Source organism: Tupaia chinensis, unplaced genomic scaffold, assembly GCF_000334495.1.
Source record: "Tupaia chinensis unplaced genomic scaffold, TupChi_1.0 Scaffold000226_1, whole genome shotgun sequence".
Taxonomy (NCBI): Eukaryota; Metazoa; Chordata; class Mammalia; order Scandentia; family Tupaiidae; genus Tupaia; species Tupaia belangeri.
The window spans coordinates 60491-77398 of record NW_006159701.1 but is presented as its reverse complement, the minus strand read 5'-3'; the positions used below and the strand labels follow the sequence as shown (position 1 = coordinate 77398).

At 51.1% G+C, this 16908-nt stretch overlaps 1 protein-coding gene across 2 annotated transcripts in view; it reads right to left on the bottom strand.

The window, feature by feature from the left end:
* Positions 1–241: 241 nt before the first annotated feature.
* TCHP (trichoplein keratin filament binding) overlaps positions 242–16908 on the bottom strand; it is an 18208-nt gene continuing 1541 nt past the window's right edge. Inside the window, exons 2-13 of one of the 2 annotated variants that reach the window (XM_006147851.2) lie at positions 15087–15274; positions 12446–12656; positions 11621–11677; positions 10910–10978; positions 9865–10038; positions 8952–9064; positions 8725–8791; positions 7558–7730; positions 6468–6549; positions 3167–3352; positions 2532–2675; positions 242–1566 (exon numbers count right to left, since the gene is read on the bottom strand). In XM_006147851.2, coding sequence (XP_006147913.1) covers positions 1534–1566; positions 2532–2675; positions 3167–3352; positions 6468–6549; positions 7558–7730; positions 8725–8791; positions 8952–9064; positions 9865–10038; positions 10910–10978; positions 11621–11677; positions 12446–12656; positions 15087–15274 — 1497 coding nt within the window. In that variant the 3' untranslated portion in view covers positions 242–1533. Of the gene's footprint in view, positions 1567–2531; positions 2676–3166; positions 3353–6467; positions 6550–7557; positions 7731–8724; positions 8792–8951; positions 9065–9864; positions 10039–10909; positions 10979–11620; positions 11678–12445; positions 12657–14336; positions 14546–15086; positions 15275–16908 lie in introns of those variants that run through there. The other variant, XM_006147852.3, reaches the window with a different exon arrangement.

Sequence of the window (16908 nt, the reverse complement as noted above, 5' to 3'; positions counted from 1 at the left end):
TAAGAGAAAAAGTGAAAAATCGCCTCCTCACCGCCCAGGGAGATGGTCACACCACAATCCCTGGGATCTCGGGCATGCAGATACATACCTGGCATGGTTTTTCAAGTTGCCTGGTCTGGGACTTGAACTGTGGTCTGTCACATGGGAGTCCAATGCCTTAATCAGCACGCTACCTGCTGACCCCAGTATAACAATACATCTGTCACTAACAGCCCACTTTGCAACAATAAGAACAACAGCAACAAAACCTAGGAACTTTATTTCACAATGAATGACCATCTGAAATGGGGGAAATAAATACACATAGGCATAGAGAGGGCAGGGCTTAGAGGCTCACAGCCAAAGAAATCCAAGACAGGAAAATGAAAAACATTAAGGATGACATCTGTGGCTCCATTAGTTTTTACGGCACGGTGAAAGTGGAAGGTGATGCAGCCCTTACTCAGGGATGTTTAATAAACTCTGGCTTCAATAACTAAGAACGAGGCTCTGTAATTAGCCATAATTGACTGAGATATGGAATCTTGAACACAATATAATGGAAAATATTGAAACGTTAAGAGCATAGAAAAAATAAAGCCATAAAAATGTGATTATTGCTGTAAGAGACTTGTAGTTATGTGTAAAGATTAACCTAGAATGTTGTATTGATAGGATGGTGGGTTTCAAGTCTGGTGTAGTTTCTTCAGGTCCCCTGCTCCTGACCTAGGAGCCAGTAAATCCCAGAAGGCTGCATACAGCCAAGACTCCTAAGATACCAGCAGCCCCAAATGTCACACTCCTGCCTTTAGAAGGTTAGCCAACTGGGTGACCTTCTGAAGTCCCTTTGGAGGGTCAGTGACATATGTGTTGGGATCCCTCCCCACACACAATTCTCTATGAAACTTCTGACAAACTGCTTCCTGAGGAAGGAAAGATTAGTTTCTTGCCACCATTCCAGAAAGATGCGTGGACCACTCAGACTGCCCCACGTTCTGATTTGCTCACGCTTCTTATCTTCCAGGATACAAAATACGTGACCCTGTTGGAACCACTACATTAATAAACCCTGAAATAAACTGCACCAAGCCCTACAAGTCTGTCTTCAATAGAACAGTTAATTTTAACAGTGATCTTCAAAATTGAGAAACTTGCCTGTCTATAGTTTGAACCTTCCTTGAAGGCTGATAATGAAGGATGAGGTGACAGGAAGCCACCAGGAACAAAATGGTAGCTCTTCGTATCCATCTAGAATCTTACATTATTTATGCATGTGTTGGGAGACTGTTGGACATCACTCGAATGAATGTGGACCTTTAAAAGACCCTTTCCTGAATAAGGAAGGTAGGAAAGAGCCTCTTGGCGGGTGTTGCCTATCCACACCACCTCAGTCTGGTGGACCCAGTGTGTTTAATCACGTGCCCAGAGGGGCATGGCTGAGCTGACCAACCGTGCTGAGCAATGATGACAGCAGAATGCCACCCAGCCATCTGGTGGCTGCGTGTCAGGGGCCTCAGCGTCCTGTTTTCTATGCTTACAGCACCAACGAAGAAGTCAGTTCCAAGCAATTCTGGGATGTCCGTAAGGCTGAGAAAAGAAAGCGAACAGGAGACTAATCAGACCAGTGGCCTCAGGAGCGCTGGGAATTAACCTCATTTTAAGTAAGAGCTAACAGCACAAGAAATGGTTGTTTTCATTTACAGCTGAAAAAGCTTTGACCCTAAGCCAAAAATGAGGCACTTCATAACTTTCTTTTCCTTCTAAGTACGAGCCCTAAAATATTCTCCTGTGTTCTGTGAAACCCTGATTCTGAGATACTCAGACCCATAGCCAAGGGAGTTGAGAAAATGCTGTTCCCTGCACTTCTGAGAGTCACAGTGTGTAAAGACGGTAACTTCCCACAGCAAACATGTACCTGCCCGAATTCTGTTGCACTCGGTTTCCAGAGTCACCTGACCTGAAGGCACTCTCTCTGGCAGCCAGGGAGTGCCCCTCAGAGTACCTTGTGGCCAGAGCGGCCCTGAAGTGACATGCCTTCTGGGCCCTTGGTCAACCCCATGGTATCTAGCCAGCAGCTCCCTGGGGTTTCCCTGTGTTCCCAGGGGACACTCAAGTACCTCAAGAGACAGGGAAAAGAGAAACATGGACAGGAGGAGAGAAGCCGATCAGACAGAGGTGAAAGGAGGAGTGTCCTGTTTGCCTGGCTTTGCTATCCCAACAGCTAGGACCTAGTGCCACTAGGCTGTCACCCCGCCGGCTGTGGCCACAGCTCTTAAATTGCTTTGTCCCAGACAGGGCAGACCAGCCTACAGTTCAGTGGTCAGACTTCAGTCCTGGGCTGCACTGGCGAGAGCCAGAACAAAAGCACCTCAAGGGTTGCTTGAGACCCAACCAAGGACGGGCCAGCACTGGGCAGAAGTGCCCTACCAGTCAGAAAGAGACACGGGAGAAGAGACGTAAGGGAGGGCCAGGGCGGCCAGGAGGCAGAGCTGGGTGGGACCGTGAGCAACTGGAAGGGCAGGGAGGTGGCAGTACACCAGGGAGCTCCCTACCTTGGGCTGGTAGCCGCGCTCGGCCATCGTCCTTGCCTCCTGCTGCAGCAGGGCATCAGCGAACTGCTCTGTCTGCCTGGCCTCCTCCTCCTCCTCTTCCTCCTGCCGATCTGCCTCCCATGCCTGCAGCTGGCGTTCTGCCACCTAGGTGCCAAGAAAAGTCACCCTGAGACCAGCCCACGGGGCAGGGTCCTGTGTCTGACCAGGAGAGAAGGCCCATTGCGCCACCTAGGCTGGGGAATCCCGCTGAGTACTGGTGATGACAGGTTCCAGAGGACTCGGGGACTGGTAGGTCATGTGTGCCATGCTGCGTGCTTTGGAAAAAGCTCTGAAAAGGCCACGTGTCCGGGAGGTGCCTTGTGTTGAGGGTCAGGTGTGAATGGAATAAATGGAGAACTATGGCCCAGCCAGCTGAGCACTCGCAGAGGGGACCCAGAGAAGGCCGACAGAGATGCCAGCCTGGTGAAAGAGAGAGGACCCGGGCAGAGTCTGAACTACAGCAATGTAGGCTGGGGCTCTCAGACATGAGTGGGCTGTGGATGGGGTGAGTCAGGGGGCTCAGCTCCCGTCCTGTGAGGCAGAACCACATGGGGCTCCTTGCTGAGGTTGCCTCCCACCCTTGGGCTTTGCCGCACCTGGGCTTCCAGCTCCTGCTTCCGGGCAGATTTCAGCTCTTCATGCTCCTCTTTCTCACGATGAGCAGCCTCCCTTGCCTCCTCAAGATTTCGAATGAGCTGCTCCCTGTGTCTTAGGGACTCCTCTTGTGCCCGCCGGTTCTGTTCAATCTTTTCTTGTATTTGTTGTTGTCTTCCTGTCAGAACCTGTCCTCAGCCAGAGCAAAAGGAAGATTTTACTCTGAATCTGACAGATGCATCCTATGAGCCTCAGACAGGCTGCGGCTGCACCAAGACCCAGCCTAACCCTCAGCAGCCTTGGGCCCGACTGGCCAGACAGAGGTGAGCCCAGACAAGAGGATTCAGTGCCACACTGGCCTTGTATGCTGTTGTGCAGAGGGCACTGCACACCTCCCCCCGACACAAAAGGCAGATCTGTGTTGCAGAGAAAGCTGGGCGCTGAGGAAACAGCACTCTCTCCAGGGGAGGGGAACCCTTTCAGCGACAAGGGAATCCCATTCATCGTCAGTGGGTTCTGGGACAAGAAAAAACCCACAAGCCAAAGATGACCAGGGACTTACAGCTCAGAGCAGCAGAACCTGCTGTGTCTGGGACTTGGTCCCAGGGCAGTATGCTGTCCCTCCACCAGCCCAGATTGCCATGGCAGGACTCGAAACCAGGGAAGCAGAAGCCAGCAATGCTCTCCAAGGGACACGTGCAGGAGCCCCAACCAGCAAGGCATTGTATGTTGGGTTTTTTTTTTTTAATAATTTTTTATTAATTTTTTTTATTATTATTTTTTAATTTGTTATAGGGCACATGCACTCACCAGAGAGAGAGAAAGAAGGGGAAAGTGAGAAAGCAAGCTGCCAGGTCCTGGACTCAACCCGTGGTCGATCATGTGGGAGTTCTAGCACTTTAACCACCACGTCATCTGCTGACCCCATGTTGTGTGTTTTTTTAAATTATTATTCATGATAGTGTGTGTGCACACAGAGAGAGCAGGGAGAGGAACACTCCCAGCAGGGTCTGGTCCTAACAGGTCCCTGCCCCCAGCCCTCCAGCTCATCAGGATCGATCCTGACACATGCACATGTGCTGGCATGTTTCAAGTCAACCAGGCAGGAGATGGGAACCGCGGCCGGCCACCTGGCTCCAGCTTGTTCCATTACTCACTGCACCACAGGGTCTGGGCCAGTGGGGAAAGTTAAGTGGGGGAGATGAAAAGCTGCTGGGGAACAGCTGGGATTTACAAGAGCAGACAGTTACCAATTCAGACCCAGTATCCCATGAATTCTAAAACTAGCCTGAGGACAGGCCCAACACATAATCTCTCATTCTAAACCACTTTCAAATAACAGCCAGTACACAGGTAAGCCTTTCCCCACATTTCCATGTGATTGGGGAGTGTCTTCACGCATTATATACACACTGACAGAGGAATTCCACTCTTCAGCCCACTTCTGGGCATCCCCTGAAGAAAAAGTCCTTGGTATGCAAAAGCCTCATACACCAAGATGTTCCCTATAGCTTTTCTTAAAATAACTCTGAAAAAAAAAAAAAAAAAAAAACCAAAAACCCAACAAAGAAGAAAAAAAAAGGGGACCTAATGGCTATGTCACTGGACTCCCATGTAGTCAACCGTGGTACAAGTCCTGGACCTGGTGGCTTAAACTCACACTGGGCGCATGTGCATGCATGCCCAAGATCCCAAGAGGAGAATGGAGGAATCACTCAGGGGTGATTTCTCACTTTCTGTCTCTCTGTCGAGCACACGCGCCCTGTAGCAACGCCCCCCCCGCCAAAAAAAAAGGAAAGCAAACTACAGTTCACCTGTGACAAGGTATGATACAACCATTAGAGTGGTATGAGCAAAGAGCAGTACAATAAAATAAAATACTTAGTCAAATTGCATAGTATGGTAAAGACATGTAGGGCTGGCCAGTGGCCTGGTGGTTGAAGAGGCTACATCTCTCATGGTATACCATGAAGTTCAAGTCTCAGACCTGCTTAAGAAGGCATGTCAAGGAGCTAGCAGGTGGTGTGCTGGTTAAACTGCTGGACTCCCCACATGGCAGACAACACAGTTCAAGTCCTAGACCCAATGGCCTGAAAATCACACCGGATGCGTATGTATGCATGCAGAATGGAGGAGAGCAGCCAAACCTCCATGGGATGATTTCTCACTTTCCTTCTCTCTGTCGAGCACACGTGCCCTATGGCAAAAACTTTAAAAAAAAAAAAAAAAAAAAGGAAAAAAAGATAAGTATGCCAAGCATGTGTATGAGTGCCCAAAATCCCAAGGAAGAGAGAGAGAGAAGAAAAGGGATTGTGGCATGACCATACCCCATGGGACTCCCTCTGTCTCTCTGTGCAGAGCATGTGAGCCCTCTGGCAAATTTATATATAGAAAAATGTCATGCATACAGGCAGAAGAATGGGAAAAAACAATGCCCATGTAGATGGGGCTCTGGGTAACTTGCCATTTTTTCTTTACAGCACTTCTGAATTTTTTTCTAATAAGCTTATACTACCTTTTGTATTTTTTAAAAGACTATTTATTATTATTTAATTTGCTATTGGGCACATGTGCTTACCAGAGAGAGACAGAGAAAGAGAGAAAGAAAATGAGAAAGCAAACCGCCAGGTCTGGGACTCAAACTGCAGTTGACCATGTAGGAGTACAGTGCCTTAACAACCAAGCCACCTCCTGGCCCCAAGCTTATACTACTTTTTAATAAGTATTTTCTTTATTGATGACAGAGCATGTGAGTGCACACCTGAGAATGAGAGAGAGAAGCACCCACCACAGGGTCTGGCCAAGCCACAATCCACTTTCTTAGTCCTCCAGTCCATCAGACCTGGGCACCTGCACGCATGCCGGGCACATTTCAGGCTGACTGGGCCAAGGATTTGAACCAAAGCTGCCATGTGAAATCCGGCTTCATCACTACACCATGGAGTCGGTCCCTCAATTACCTTTATAATGATTTTCTCTTCTATAGGGTGCATGCGCTTACCAGAGAGAAAGAGAATAGGAAATCATCCCCCAGGGGGATAGCCACGTTGCAGTCCCTTCTCTTCCACTCTCCTCTTGAGATTTAGGGCACACACATGTGCATACACACACCCAGTGTAATTTCCAAGCCGCTAGGCCCAGGACTTGAACCACACAGTCTCCACACCACCTGCTGGCCCCTCTTTATAATGACGTTAGAAGCCCCTAATGACCAGAAGACTTTGTTCCCCGAACAATTGGCAGAGTCAGCAGCAGCTCCCAGACACCCACCCTTTACCCGGGCATTGCCGCAGCCAGGATTACCTCACTCATCAGCCTGTCCCGCGCGCTCTGCTCCCGGGCCCACTCTGCCTCTCGCTTCTCCCACACCTCCTTGGCCTCCTCCCTGTGCAGACACAAGATGACAAGGAGGCTCCTCAACACCACCAACAGCAGGAGTGAGCTGGACACACAGGCTCCAACCAAGTCTGTGGGTGCCAAACTCAAATAATGTTACCCACTCAAACTTCTAAAAGATTGTGATTAAGGACAATATTCAGATAGTGTTGTTGTGATAAGTTTTTAAGTTACTATTTTATTTTTATTTTTTTTAAAGTGAATGTGTGTGTGTGTGTGTGTGTATGTATCAGGTTTTTTAAAGAACTATTTATTTGTCATTATTATTATTATTTTAATTTGACCAGAGAGAGACACAGAGAAAGAGAAAGTGAGAAAGCAAGGCACCAGGTCCAGCACTCGAACGGCAGTCAGCCACGTGGGAGTCCAGCAACATAACCACTGTGCCATCTACTGGCCCCACTATTTTAAATTCCTCATTTTTTTACATAAAGCACTTTTGATGATGTGCTAACAGAGGTGAATGGAACCATCAGGACCCAGAGGGGCTTTGCCTGTGCCTGAATCCTGCCCACATCACCAGGGCCACTGCTAGCTCGGCCTGGGGGTGAGGGCCCTCCTAGAGTCTCTGGTCTGGGCACCCAGGGTGTGTGGCTGGATGTCAGATTAAACAGACGAGGACTGTAAAGCACTCAGCACAGGACCTGGAATACAGCGTCAGTGCATGTCACCTAGTCATTATTTCAACCTACTACCTTTAGTTTTTAGGACTCGGACCCACTTTTATAGTCCTAAGTAGCATTTATCATCTTCATAATTTATAACCATTTCAAGTGTATAAGAGTTCAGGTCAGAGCGGATCATTACTCTAAACCACAGAGACTTCCATTTGAAATAAAGCGAACATCCCCCCATTCCAGGTCCATTAGCAAGGTGTGCTCCTTAGGAATGAGGGACAGATGTTTCAGTAAGCTGACCCTCACGGTGACCTGAGGGGCATTTCCAGGTAGCAGAAGAGAGGTCAGGAGTGTCCTACCCTGACAGCAGCCCCTCTCACCTCAACAGCATCTGCAGCTCCGCCTCTCGTGCCTTTTCCAGCTGCAGCTGCTCCTCAACCACCTGCTTCATCCAGGCCACATCAGCCAGGGCCTGCTCCCGCCTGGCCAGGTGGACGCGCTGGTTCTCGTCCTCCTTCTCCAGGAGTGCCTGCAGGATCCGTTTGTCCGCCTCCTGGAGGGAGCAGGGCCACAGTTCGGCCAGTGAACTGGACAGATCCTGCAGCAGCTGCTGCCTCCTCCTCCTACCTGCCTGCCCTCTCTGCCCGACACCCAGAGCAAGTACTCAGATCCTCCCCAAGGATGATCTCCAGAGATGGGGAGGTGGAATTGTTTCCAGGAGAGAAAAGATGTTGGCTTAAGAGCTTTTCTCTGACTACAGGGAGACCCCTCTGCCACCACATGCCCTTAGACACCTCTGGTGGCACAGCTTTTCAGAACACAGTGTGGCAGCAATCCACTCCTCAGAACATGGACTACAGCAACACAAGGGCACAGGTTTAAATGCATGAGATGCTCATAGCAGCTTTTACATACGAGGGAAACCAGAAACAGCCAACCAACCACTGACTGGGAATTAGCTACAGTGGACATCTTTATGTTTTTTAAATAACAGCCTATGGAAACATGACTTGACGTTTTGATACACATATCTGTCGTGAAATTATACCAACAGTCAAATGAATTAACGTATCCATCACCTCATGGTTATCCTTGTTGTAAGAACACTTGAGACCTACTTTCTAAGCAAACTTCAAGTTCCCAACATAGTATTACTGACCACGGTAGACCACAATATCACTGACCATGAGACATTAGATCTCTAGAACTAACTCAGCTTTTTAAAAAAAAAGATTTAATTTTATTTATTATTAATTTGCTATAGGGCACATGCATTCACCAGAGAAAGAGAAAGTAAGAAGCAAACCACCAAGTCTGGGACTTGAACCGTGGTCAACCATGTGGGAGTCCAGTGCCTCAACCACCATGCCACCTGCCAGCCCCGAACTTACTCACCTTATAACTGGAAGTCTGTACCTTCTGACCAACATCCCCCACAACACGCGCCCTGTGTTTTCATTCCTATCGCCGTGCTCACATACTGAGTGGTGGGCGGCATTTCCTTCAAAAGGGGGTGAACAAATGCCAGCCTGTCTCTTCTGACTTACCAGCTCCTCTTGGATCTGCTGTGTGCGTCTGCTGAGCTGTGCATTATACTGGTGTCTCAGAAAGCGCCTGCAAACGAGAACGTGGCTTGCCTTCAGTCATAAAGAACTGTTGGGGAGACAACTGCTCGCTACAGGCTGCATCCTTCCTGGTTTTAGGGACACCATGCAAGTCTGAGGAGGTGAGAGGCCCACCTGCTGGGGAAGACCAGAGCCCTTCCCACACACACCCCAGCTCGGCCTTCTGCCGGAAGGCTGCCATCTGCTTCCTCTCCTCCTCCAGCTGGTCCAGCTCCCAGCGCTGCCTCAGCAGATTCTCCTGCTCCTTCTTCAGTTTGCTCGCCTGTGGTGAGGACGACAGTGAGCCTGACTGAGAAGGCGCGGACCTTCCTTCACTGCACGTCTCCATTTTCAGGAGCCACCACGTAGGATGGCGTGGCCATCCTGATGGCTCTCATCAGGGGTTTCCCTTTGAGGCTGTGAGGCCCTCCGCCCAGCTCAGCTGGCTCATTGATCCCATCTGTGCCAGGCCTTTTCCCAGCCCTGAGGACAAGGACACACCCTGTGAGCTGTGCTCCTACAGGACCCTGTGCAGGTCAGTCCACGCTTCTGTAACTTCACATCTGTCTCTCCCACTGGACAGCTCCCACCACAAGGCCAGGACTGCGGGCCTTGCTCAGGCGCTCTCTCTAGCACCCAGGCAGGTGCTGAGCACCTAAAGAGTAGTGCACTAAGTATCTAAGACTGAATCATTCGGGCCTGGGGAAGGGAGCACAAGGCCTCCTCTTCTGAATGGGAAGAGCCAGGCCTCTCGGGAAACTGTGCATGGTATTCTCCAAGACAGCCTCCCGGACCTAAACCTGACTCCAGCAGGGACCTGTGTGCTACAGCCCCTTGGCCACGTCTACTCAGGCAACAGAAAACCTCCGACGGCAGGTATGGACTCTCCATCATTAATGTCCTAGAATCTGGGCATACCACCTTGGTGTATGGGAGAGGCACAGATGGAAATTAGGGGAAAACCCAGCTGTTGCTGCATTTCCTAGAATCCCACCTGCTTTTTGAATGGCTCTTGAAATGCCCATTTTATAATGATGGGGCAGCTGCAGAGGGTCATGGTGGGCCTAGCAGGCTGGTACCCACCTCCTTCTCCTTCAGCTTCAGCTCCTCCATCTGCTGAAGAAGCGCCTCGGCCTGCAGCTTCCCTTCCAGCTGCTTCCTCTCCTCTTCCGCTTTCATCCGTTTCATCGCTTCCCGCCGGGCCGTCTCATACTCATTTTCATACCGTTTCTTCTCTTGCTCCTCCGTGGCTTCTTGCTATGAGGGGCCAAATGCGAGGTCAGTATCTATAGCTACAGCGAAGACTGAGCCCAGGCCTGAGTCCTGCCCTCTGCTGTGTGCCCCTGGGTGAGGGTGCAAGTGCCGGGATTACTACTCTGTGGGAACAGCAAGGTTGATGCCACCCTTGGGGATGAAGCAGGGAGGCGCTCAGCATGGCACCCGGCAGGGAGAGGGCTCCCAGTGTGGGCTCTCCTCCCCCTTCCATGAGTCCACAGAACACTGCAGGATGAGGCCAGAGGTTAAACCACCACGGCATGGAGGTGCAGACTGTTACCAGAGAGGCGCCACAGCAGGCCAGGGCCGGGACTGTGTAATTTTCATCAGAAGAGGCCACCAGTGACAGAAACGCCTCTAAAGACGCACGCATGACGCAGTGTCCACTGTCCTGGTCACCTGGCCTCATTCTCCCCGGGACTGGTCAGGTAGGATTCCAGCATACGTAAGATCAAAGATTCTGTTTAACATGTGCCTAGCAAGTGGAGAACGAGCCTCGACAGGGTCAATCACATCGAAAGTAGGACAGAAGAACCAGCAGTTGGCATAATGGCTATGTCACTGAACTCCGATGTAGGCAACCAAGGTTTGAGTCCCAGACCTGGTGGCTTAAACTCACACCAGGTGCGTGTGCGTGCGTGCCCAAGATCCTGAGAGGAGAATGGAGGAGAAGGGATTGCGGCATGGCCATCCCCCCTGGGGAGTGATTTCTTGCTTTCTGTCTCTCTGGCAAGCGCATGTGCCCTATAACAAAAAAACCTCTCCAAAAAAAAAAAGAAAAGAAAGAAAGTAGAAAGACTCTGAGCTGTGCGGTGGCACACCATGGTGTGTGGGCCTCCACAGTCACACATACCTGCTTTTTTTCTTCTTTCTGTATGTCCCAAGAGTTGACCACGTGCTTCTTATGAAGGTCCAGCTCCATCTGAGGATGACAAGGGGGAGAGTACTCATTTCTTCCCTGGCTTCCTTGACAGCACTGCGGGCTCGGCGTGCTGCCTTCGTGCCAGTCACGCACCCGGATACAGGTCAACCATGTTGAAATAACCACTGATATCAGTGACGTGAGTGTCTCTCTCCAGCCCAGTCTCCACTGAAGGATGCCAACAATCCGAGACCACTCTCTCTCCCTGCCCACAGGTCCCACAGACCCATCGTCTTCCCTGCCACCCCAGTTCAGGCCTTCCCCGCCACAGCCCGCATCACCCTCCCTGCGCACCTCACTTCATGCACAGTCACCTCCATCTAGAAAGCCCTTTCTTCACCTCTACACCAAGTTAATGGCCGGATCCTTCCAGACTCAGCAACTCTGAGATGCAACCACCAGCTGAGTGGGGTGCCCCCCCCATGCTCATCTTCCCAGGCCTGCTCAGCACGCCAAACCTGCCTGTGACAAGCTACCAACTGTCACCCCACTGGATGGTAAGCTCCTCTGTGCTCTTTTTAGATGGTTGGGGGTTCCCATCTCAGTTTCAGCCCAGCGAAAAATGCATGTTAAAAAAAAAAAGTCTGGAAACACACAATTTCGTCTACTTAGGCAAATCAATGGAAGGTTCTTGATTTTCACCTCTCGAAGCTTTGGGTGGTTGTTTTTCCAGTGTTCATACAAAAGTCGTTCAGCAATCTATCAAAAGAGCACAAAGAGGGAGGTCTAATGTTGTTCTCTAAATCCACGCACAGCTCAAGCCCAAACTGCCCATCACCCACTCAGTGCCGCTGTCCCTGCTACTCCATTCACGGACCTCCCGACCACAGCCCTGGGAGCGAGACAGCTGTGCAGAACTGACGGCATCGGTGGATCACTCTTGCAAAGGTGACAAAAGGCCAAAATCTGAAGCTACAGATGGGTCCTGTCTAGGGGAGTTTCAAAATATAACAGGCTGAGAAACACACACTGGGGCTTCCTGCTCCACACAAACACTTTGGAAGATGAACTATACAGAACAGTTCCAGTTCAGTTGTGGGAACACATACTGCTAAGATGCAGATACTCAGGGGTTGAGGCCACATGGGAGAGCCCAGGTTCAATTCCCAGCTCAACCTAAATAAGACAGACGTGGCAAAGCATGCGAATAGTCCTGCTATCCAGGAGACGAGGAAGGAGGATCCCGACATGGTGAGACCCTGTCGAAAATCGGTATTTTCCTCTTCTTCCCTCTCCCAGATCTTTGTAGGAACACAGAAATGGAATTTATAAAAAAAGCTGTAATGAGTTAAGGGGCTAAGGAGAACAGAGCTGCCTCTTCCTGCACAGAGTTAAGAGTAGGGACTTTTCTCACTGGCTCTGGAGCTAACTAGTTTCTCTTCAGACCAGAGGGCCCAAGGCTGTGCCCAACACTGGCAGGCTGGGGGTACTTGCACCCACGCCTCCCAGAGGTCTGTGGGACGTTACCAGTTTCCTTTGCTCTTCTCGGGCCGATTTCAGATTGCTATGCTGCTCCCGGATCCTCCTTTCCCGTGAGTTCATGCTTAGCCTCAGCTCCTCCAGTTCTCTGGCCAGCAGGTCCTGCTCCTCCAGCATGAGCTGCCTGAGTTTCTCTCGTCGGGCCTCCAGACTCTTCCTCTTCTCCTCCTTCATCTTCTCACGCTGATAGGCGTGCATGCTGGGTGAAAAGGTACTCACAATAATCACTCCTGCTACAGCCTTGGGAGGATGCTCTGCTCTGTTCTGTGGGTGAAAGGGGCTGAGGTGGGCCCAGCCTGGGGTAGTGAGTACAAACTGAACTGCAGTGCTAGAAGCCACAGGGTGGACACAGGTCTGGACCCTGGGTCAGTCTGAAAACATGCAGGGTGCAAGTGTGCCCAAGATCCTGACAAGCCAGAAGGCTGGAGAAAGGGGGTCACAACATGACGAGACCCTGTGCAGGAATCTCTCTCTCATGCACATGCTATCATGAACTTTAAAATATAATAACTTTTTTAAAGAATTACTTTATTTAACTTTATTTATTTTTTACTTACTTATTTTAATTTGACCAGAGAGGGACAGAGAGAGAGAGAGAGAAGAAAAGGAGGATGGCCACGCCGCAATCCCTTCTTCCCTATTCTCCTCTCAGGATCTTGGGTGCACATGCACAAGTGCCCGGCGTGAGTTTAAGCCACCAGGTCAGGGACTTGAACCATGGTTGACTACGTGGAGTCCAGCAACATAGCCATTACGCCAACTGCTGGTCCCAATAGCTAATGTTCCTGACTAGTTACCAGGTTCCAGGTATTATATACGACAGGTGGTTTACATTACTCATCACATGAGTCCTGCAGAGGAGGTTGTTTTAGCCCTACTTTCTTTCTTTTTTGTTTTGTTTTGTTTTGGAGAGGATTTTGCCTTAGGGTGTGTGCACTCACCGGAGAGAGAGAGAGAGACAGTGAGAGGGAAAGTGAGAAATCACCACCCAAGGGAATAGCTGCGCCACAATCCCTTCTCCTCCATTCTCCTCCTGGGATCTAGGGCATGCATGCACATGCAACCAGTGTGAGTTTCAAGCCACCAGGTCCAGGACTCAAACCATGGTCAGCCATGTGGGAGTCCAGCTAGGCCATCTGCTGGCCCCAGCCCCACTTTTCTGATGAGGAAACTGAAACTCATTCAGGTAGCGACACAGTCAGGATCTCCACCTAGGTCTGCCTGACTCCAAAGCCTATGCTGCTTTTTCATTTGTGAGAGAGCACAAGCATGCACATGTGACAGTGAAAGAGAGACAGAGTAAGACAGAGACAGGGAGGAGCCCCCTCCACTTGGTGTGGTCACATCCCAACCCCCTTCCTCCAGTCTCCCCCTGCTGGATCTCAGGCACTCGTGTGCTTGCCCAGAGCACACCAGGCTGCCTGGGTCAGGGATCTGAACTAGTCGTCGTATGAGAACAAGCGTCTCTCGAGCAGCACATGACCACAGCTCCACAGAGCTGCCCCGGCGGCTGTGCTTGTAACTTCCACATTTTACACGTCTTTGTGTATGCATATTTAAACACAGCACATAAAAGTACGGAAACATATGCACCAGACTGTTAAGTGGGGTTCTCTCTAGAGATGTGGGGTTACAAGGCGGCCCCTTCCAGTGTATCGTCTACTACATATTCTTCTGTGTCATTTTATTTTCCTCAGTGCAATGAATTACTTCATTGATGATCCCTTTTTCGATTTTCAGCTAGAAAAACAGCGCCATGCGGGTAATCCATACTGCTTGTTTTCCTGAATCCCTTGAGAGAACATGCTGTCCAGGAATCCCTAGGTCCTGAGCAGCCAGTGACCCCCCCTCCCCATCCATCAGCAGTCACCACAGTTACCTCCGCTGGTAGGAGGACCTGGAGCTCCACTCTGCTTGTTTGGAGCTGCGGATGTCAGACATCCTGAAGTAGTGGCTGTTCTGGTCCCACTGTTGCCGGAGCCGGGCTGCCTGCTCTCGGTGCCGTGCCATCTGCTGATCCAGGGGCCTCCGCGTGCACCAGTAAGAAGGCAGCGTGGGAAGCGCCATCTGAGGAGAACAGCAATGGCAGCCAGCTATGCCAACTGCAAACTCACCCAAGCTTGGCCTCAGTGAGTGAGTGGCCCTCAGCCCGTGGCTATACACTGGAATACTTGGTACAGTTTTCTGAAAATATCCAGGGCCAGCAGGTGGTGGGCAGGTTATGCTGGATCCCACATGGTCATCTATACAGTTCAGGTCCCAGACCCTGCAGCTTGAGAATTACGCCAGGCATGTGCATGTGTGTGCCCAAAATCTCAGGAGGGGAAGAAATTGTGGTATGGCCATCCCCCTTGGGGGAGGGAGGTGATGTCTCACTTTCTCTCTCTCCCTCCCTTCCTCTTGTATCGTCTACTACATATTCTTCTGTGTCATTTTATTTTCCTCAGTGCAATGAATTACTTCATTGATGATCCCTTTTTCGATTTTCAGCTAGAAAAACAGCGCCATGCGGGTAATCCATACTGCTTGTTTTCCTGAATCCCTTGAGAGAACATGCTGTCCAGGAATCCCAGGGCCTGGACCAGCCAGTGACCCCCCCTCCCCATCCATCAGCAGTCACCACAGTTACCTCCGCTGGTAGGAGGACCTGGAGCTCCACTCTGCTTGTTTGGAGCTGCGGATGTCAGACATCCTGAAGTAGTGGCTGTTCTGGTCCCACTGTTGCCGGAGCCGGGCTGCCTGCTCTCGGTGCCGTGCCATCTGCTGATCCAGGGGCCTCCGCGTGCACCAGTAAGAAGGCAGCGTGGGAAGCGCCATCTGAGGAGAACAGCAATGGCAGCCAGCTATGCCAACTGCAAACTCACCCAAGCTTGGCCTCAGTGAGTGAGTGGCCCTCAGCCCGTGGCTATACACTGGAATACTTGGTACAGTTTTCTGAAAATATCCAGGGCCAGCAGGTGGTGGGCAGGTTATGCTGGATCCCACATGGTCATCTATACAGTTCAGGTCCCAGACCCTGCAGCTTGAGAATTACGCCAGGCATGTGCATGTGTGTGCCCAAAATCTCAGGAGGGGAAGAAATTGTGGTATGGCCATCCCCCTTGGGGGAGGGAGGTGATGTCTCACTTTCTCTCTCTCCCTCCCTTCCTCTTCCCTCCCCCTCTTTGCCAGTGTTTGACCGAAAAAAAAAACTTAAAAAAAAAAAAAAAAAAAAGAACAAAAAACCCCTAGGCCCTACTCCAGGCCAATTAAACTTTCAAGAATCTTAAGAGTGGAACCCAGGTACCAGCATTTTTTAAATGATTTACCACCAGGGTTGCCAATCATCAATTTAAATAAACCCAGAATGAGTGCCAGGCTGTGGACTGGCCATCACCAGGGACACTACGGACAGAGTCAGGGGCCATCCTGGCAATGCCAGACCAGTACACTGTGGACTTTCAAACTCTGCGTAAAGTATCAGGGACGATGATTTAAGGGACATCTGCGTGTGCCGAGCATTTGACATCACATCGTGATCTGGCAGGTGAGAAATCTTAAGTTCAAAGAAGTGAAATGATTTGCCCAGCATCACAAGGCCAGGAAGCAGAGATCACAAAGGATCTGGATGTGGATGCACGTCAGCTTGAAACCAGAGCCTGGGCTCTGGAAACTGCGAAAGTTCCCTGTTGGCTCTGGCAGCCCCAAGGGAAGGGCCTAGGCCAGGTGTTGCACCCAGAATTGTTCTGGGCTACCATGGAATTTGGCTACCAGAATTGTTCTGGGCTACCATGGAAGGCGCTTGAGCCCTCAACTGAGAGATGGAGAGACTGCAACTCAGAGACAGGAATTTGTCTGGGGCCACGGGGCAGTCTGGGGACACTGCTGGAGACCTGAAAGCAGAGGGCAGTCTCACTCCAGACTCCTTTCCCCCCATCCAAAAGCTGCCCTGGGGCCAGCAGGTGGCCTGGTGGTTAAGGTGCTGGATGCCACGCGGCCAAGTCCACAGAGTCCAGGGCCTGATGACTTGAAAAACACACCAGGCAGGTGTGTGTGCCTGCCCAAATCCTGAGAAGGGACTGTGGTGTGGCCATCCCCCTTGGGAGTGTGGCGATCGGAGTCTACCGACCACATAGAGCCCGTGGGCTGCCGGCCTGCGGCCTGCGGTGAGACTGCGGCAGGCTTAACGTGCTCTCTCCCCGGTCCTGTAACGCAGCCCGGGAGTCCGAAGCTACGACCGGGCCGGGCCGGCCACTAATAACGCCGGGCAGCTTTCCGAACAAGTCGGGTCCCTTTCTCGGCGTCAACATCCACCTCTGAGAAGCGGTTCCGGAAGGAAGTGCAGGACCAGGAGCTCCGCGGGGGCCTAGTGAGGATGGACCCCGGCCCCCAACGCCCTGAGCCGGCGCCGCGGGACTCCCGCCCGGGTTCCCGCCAGCGCCGGGCGGCCGGCGGGCGGGCCCGCGGGGTCG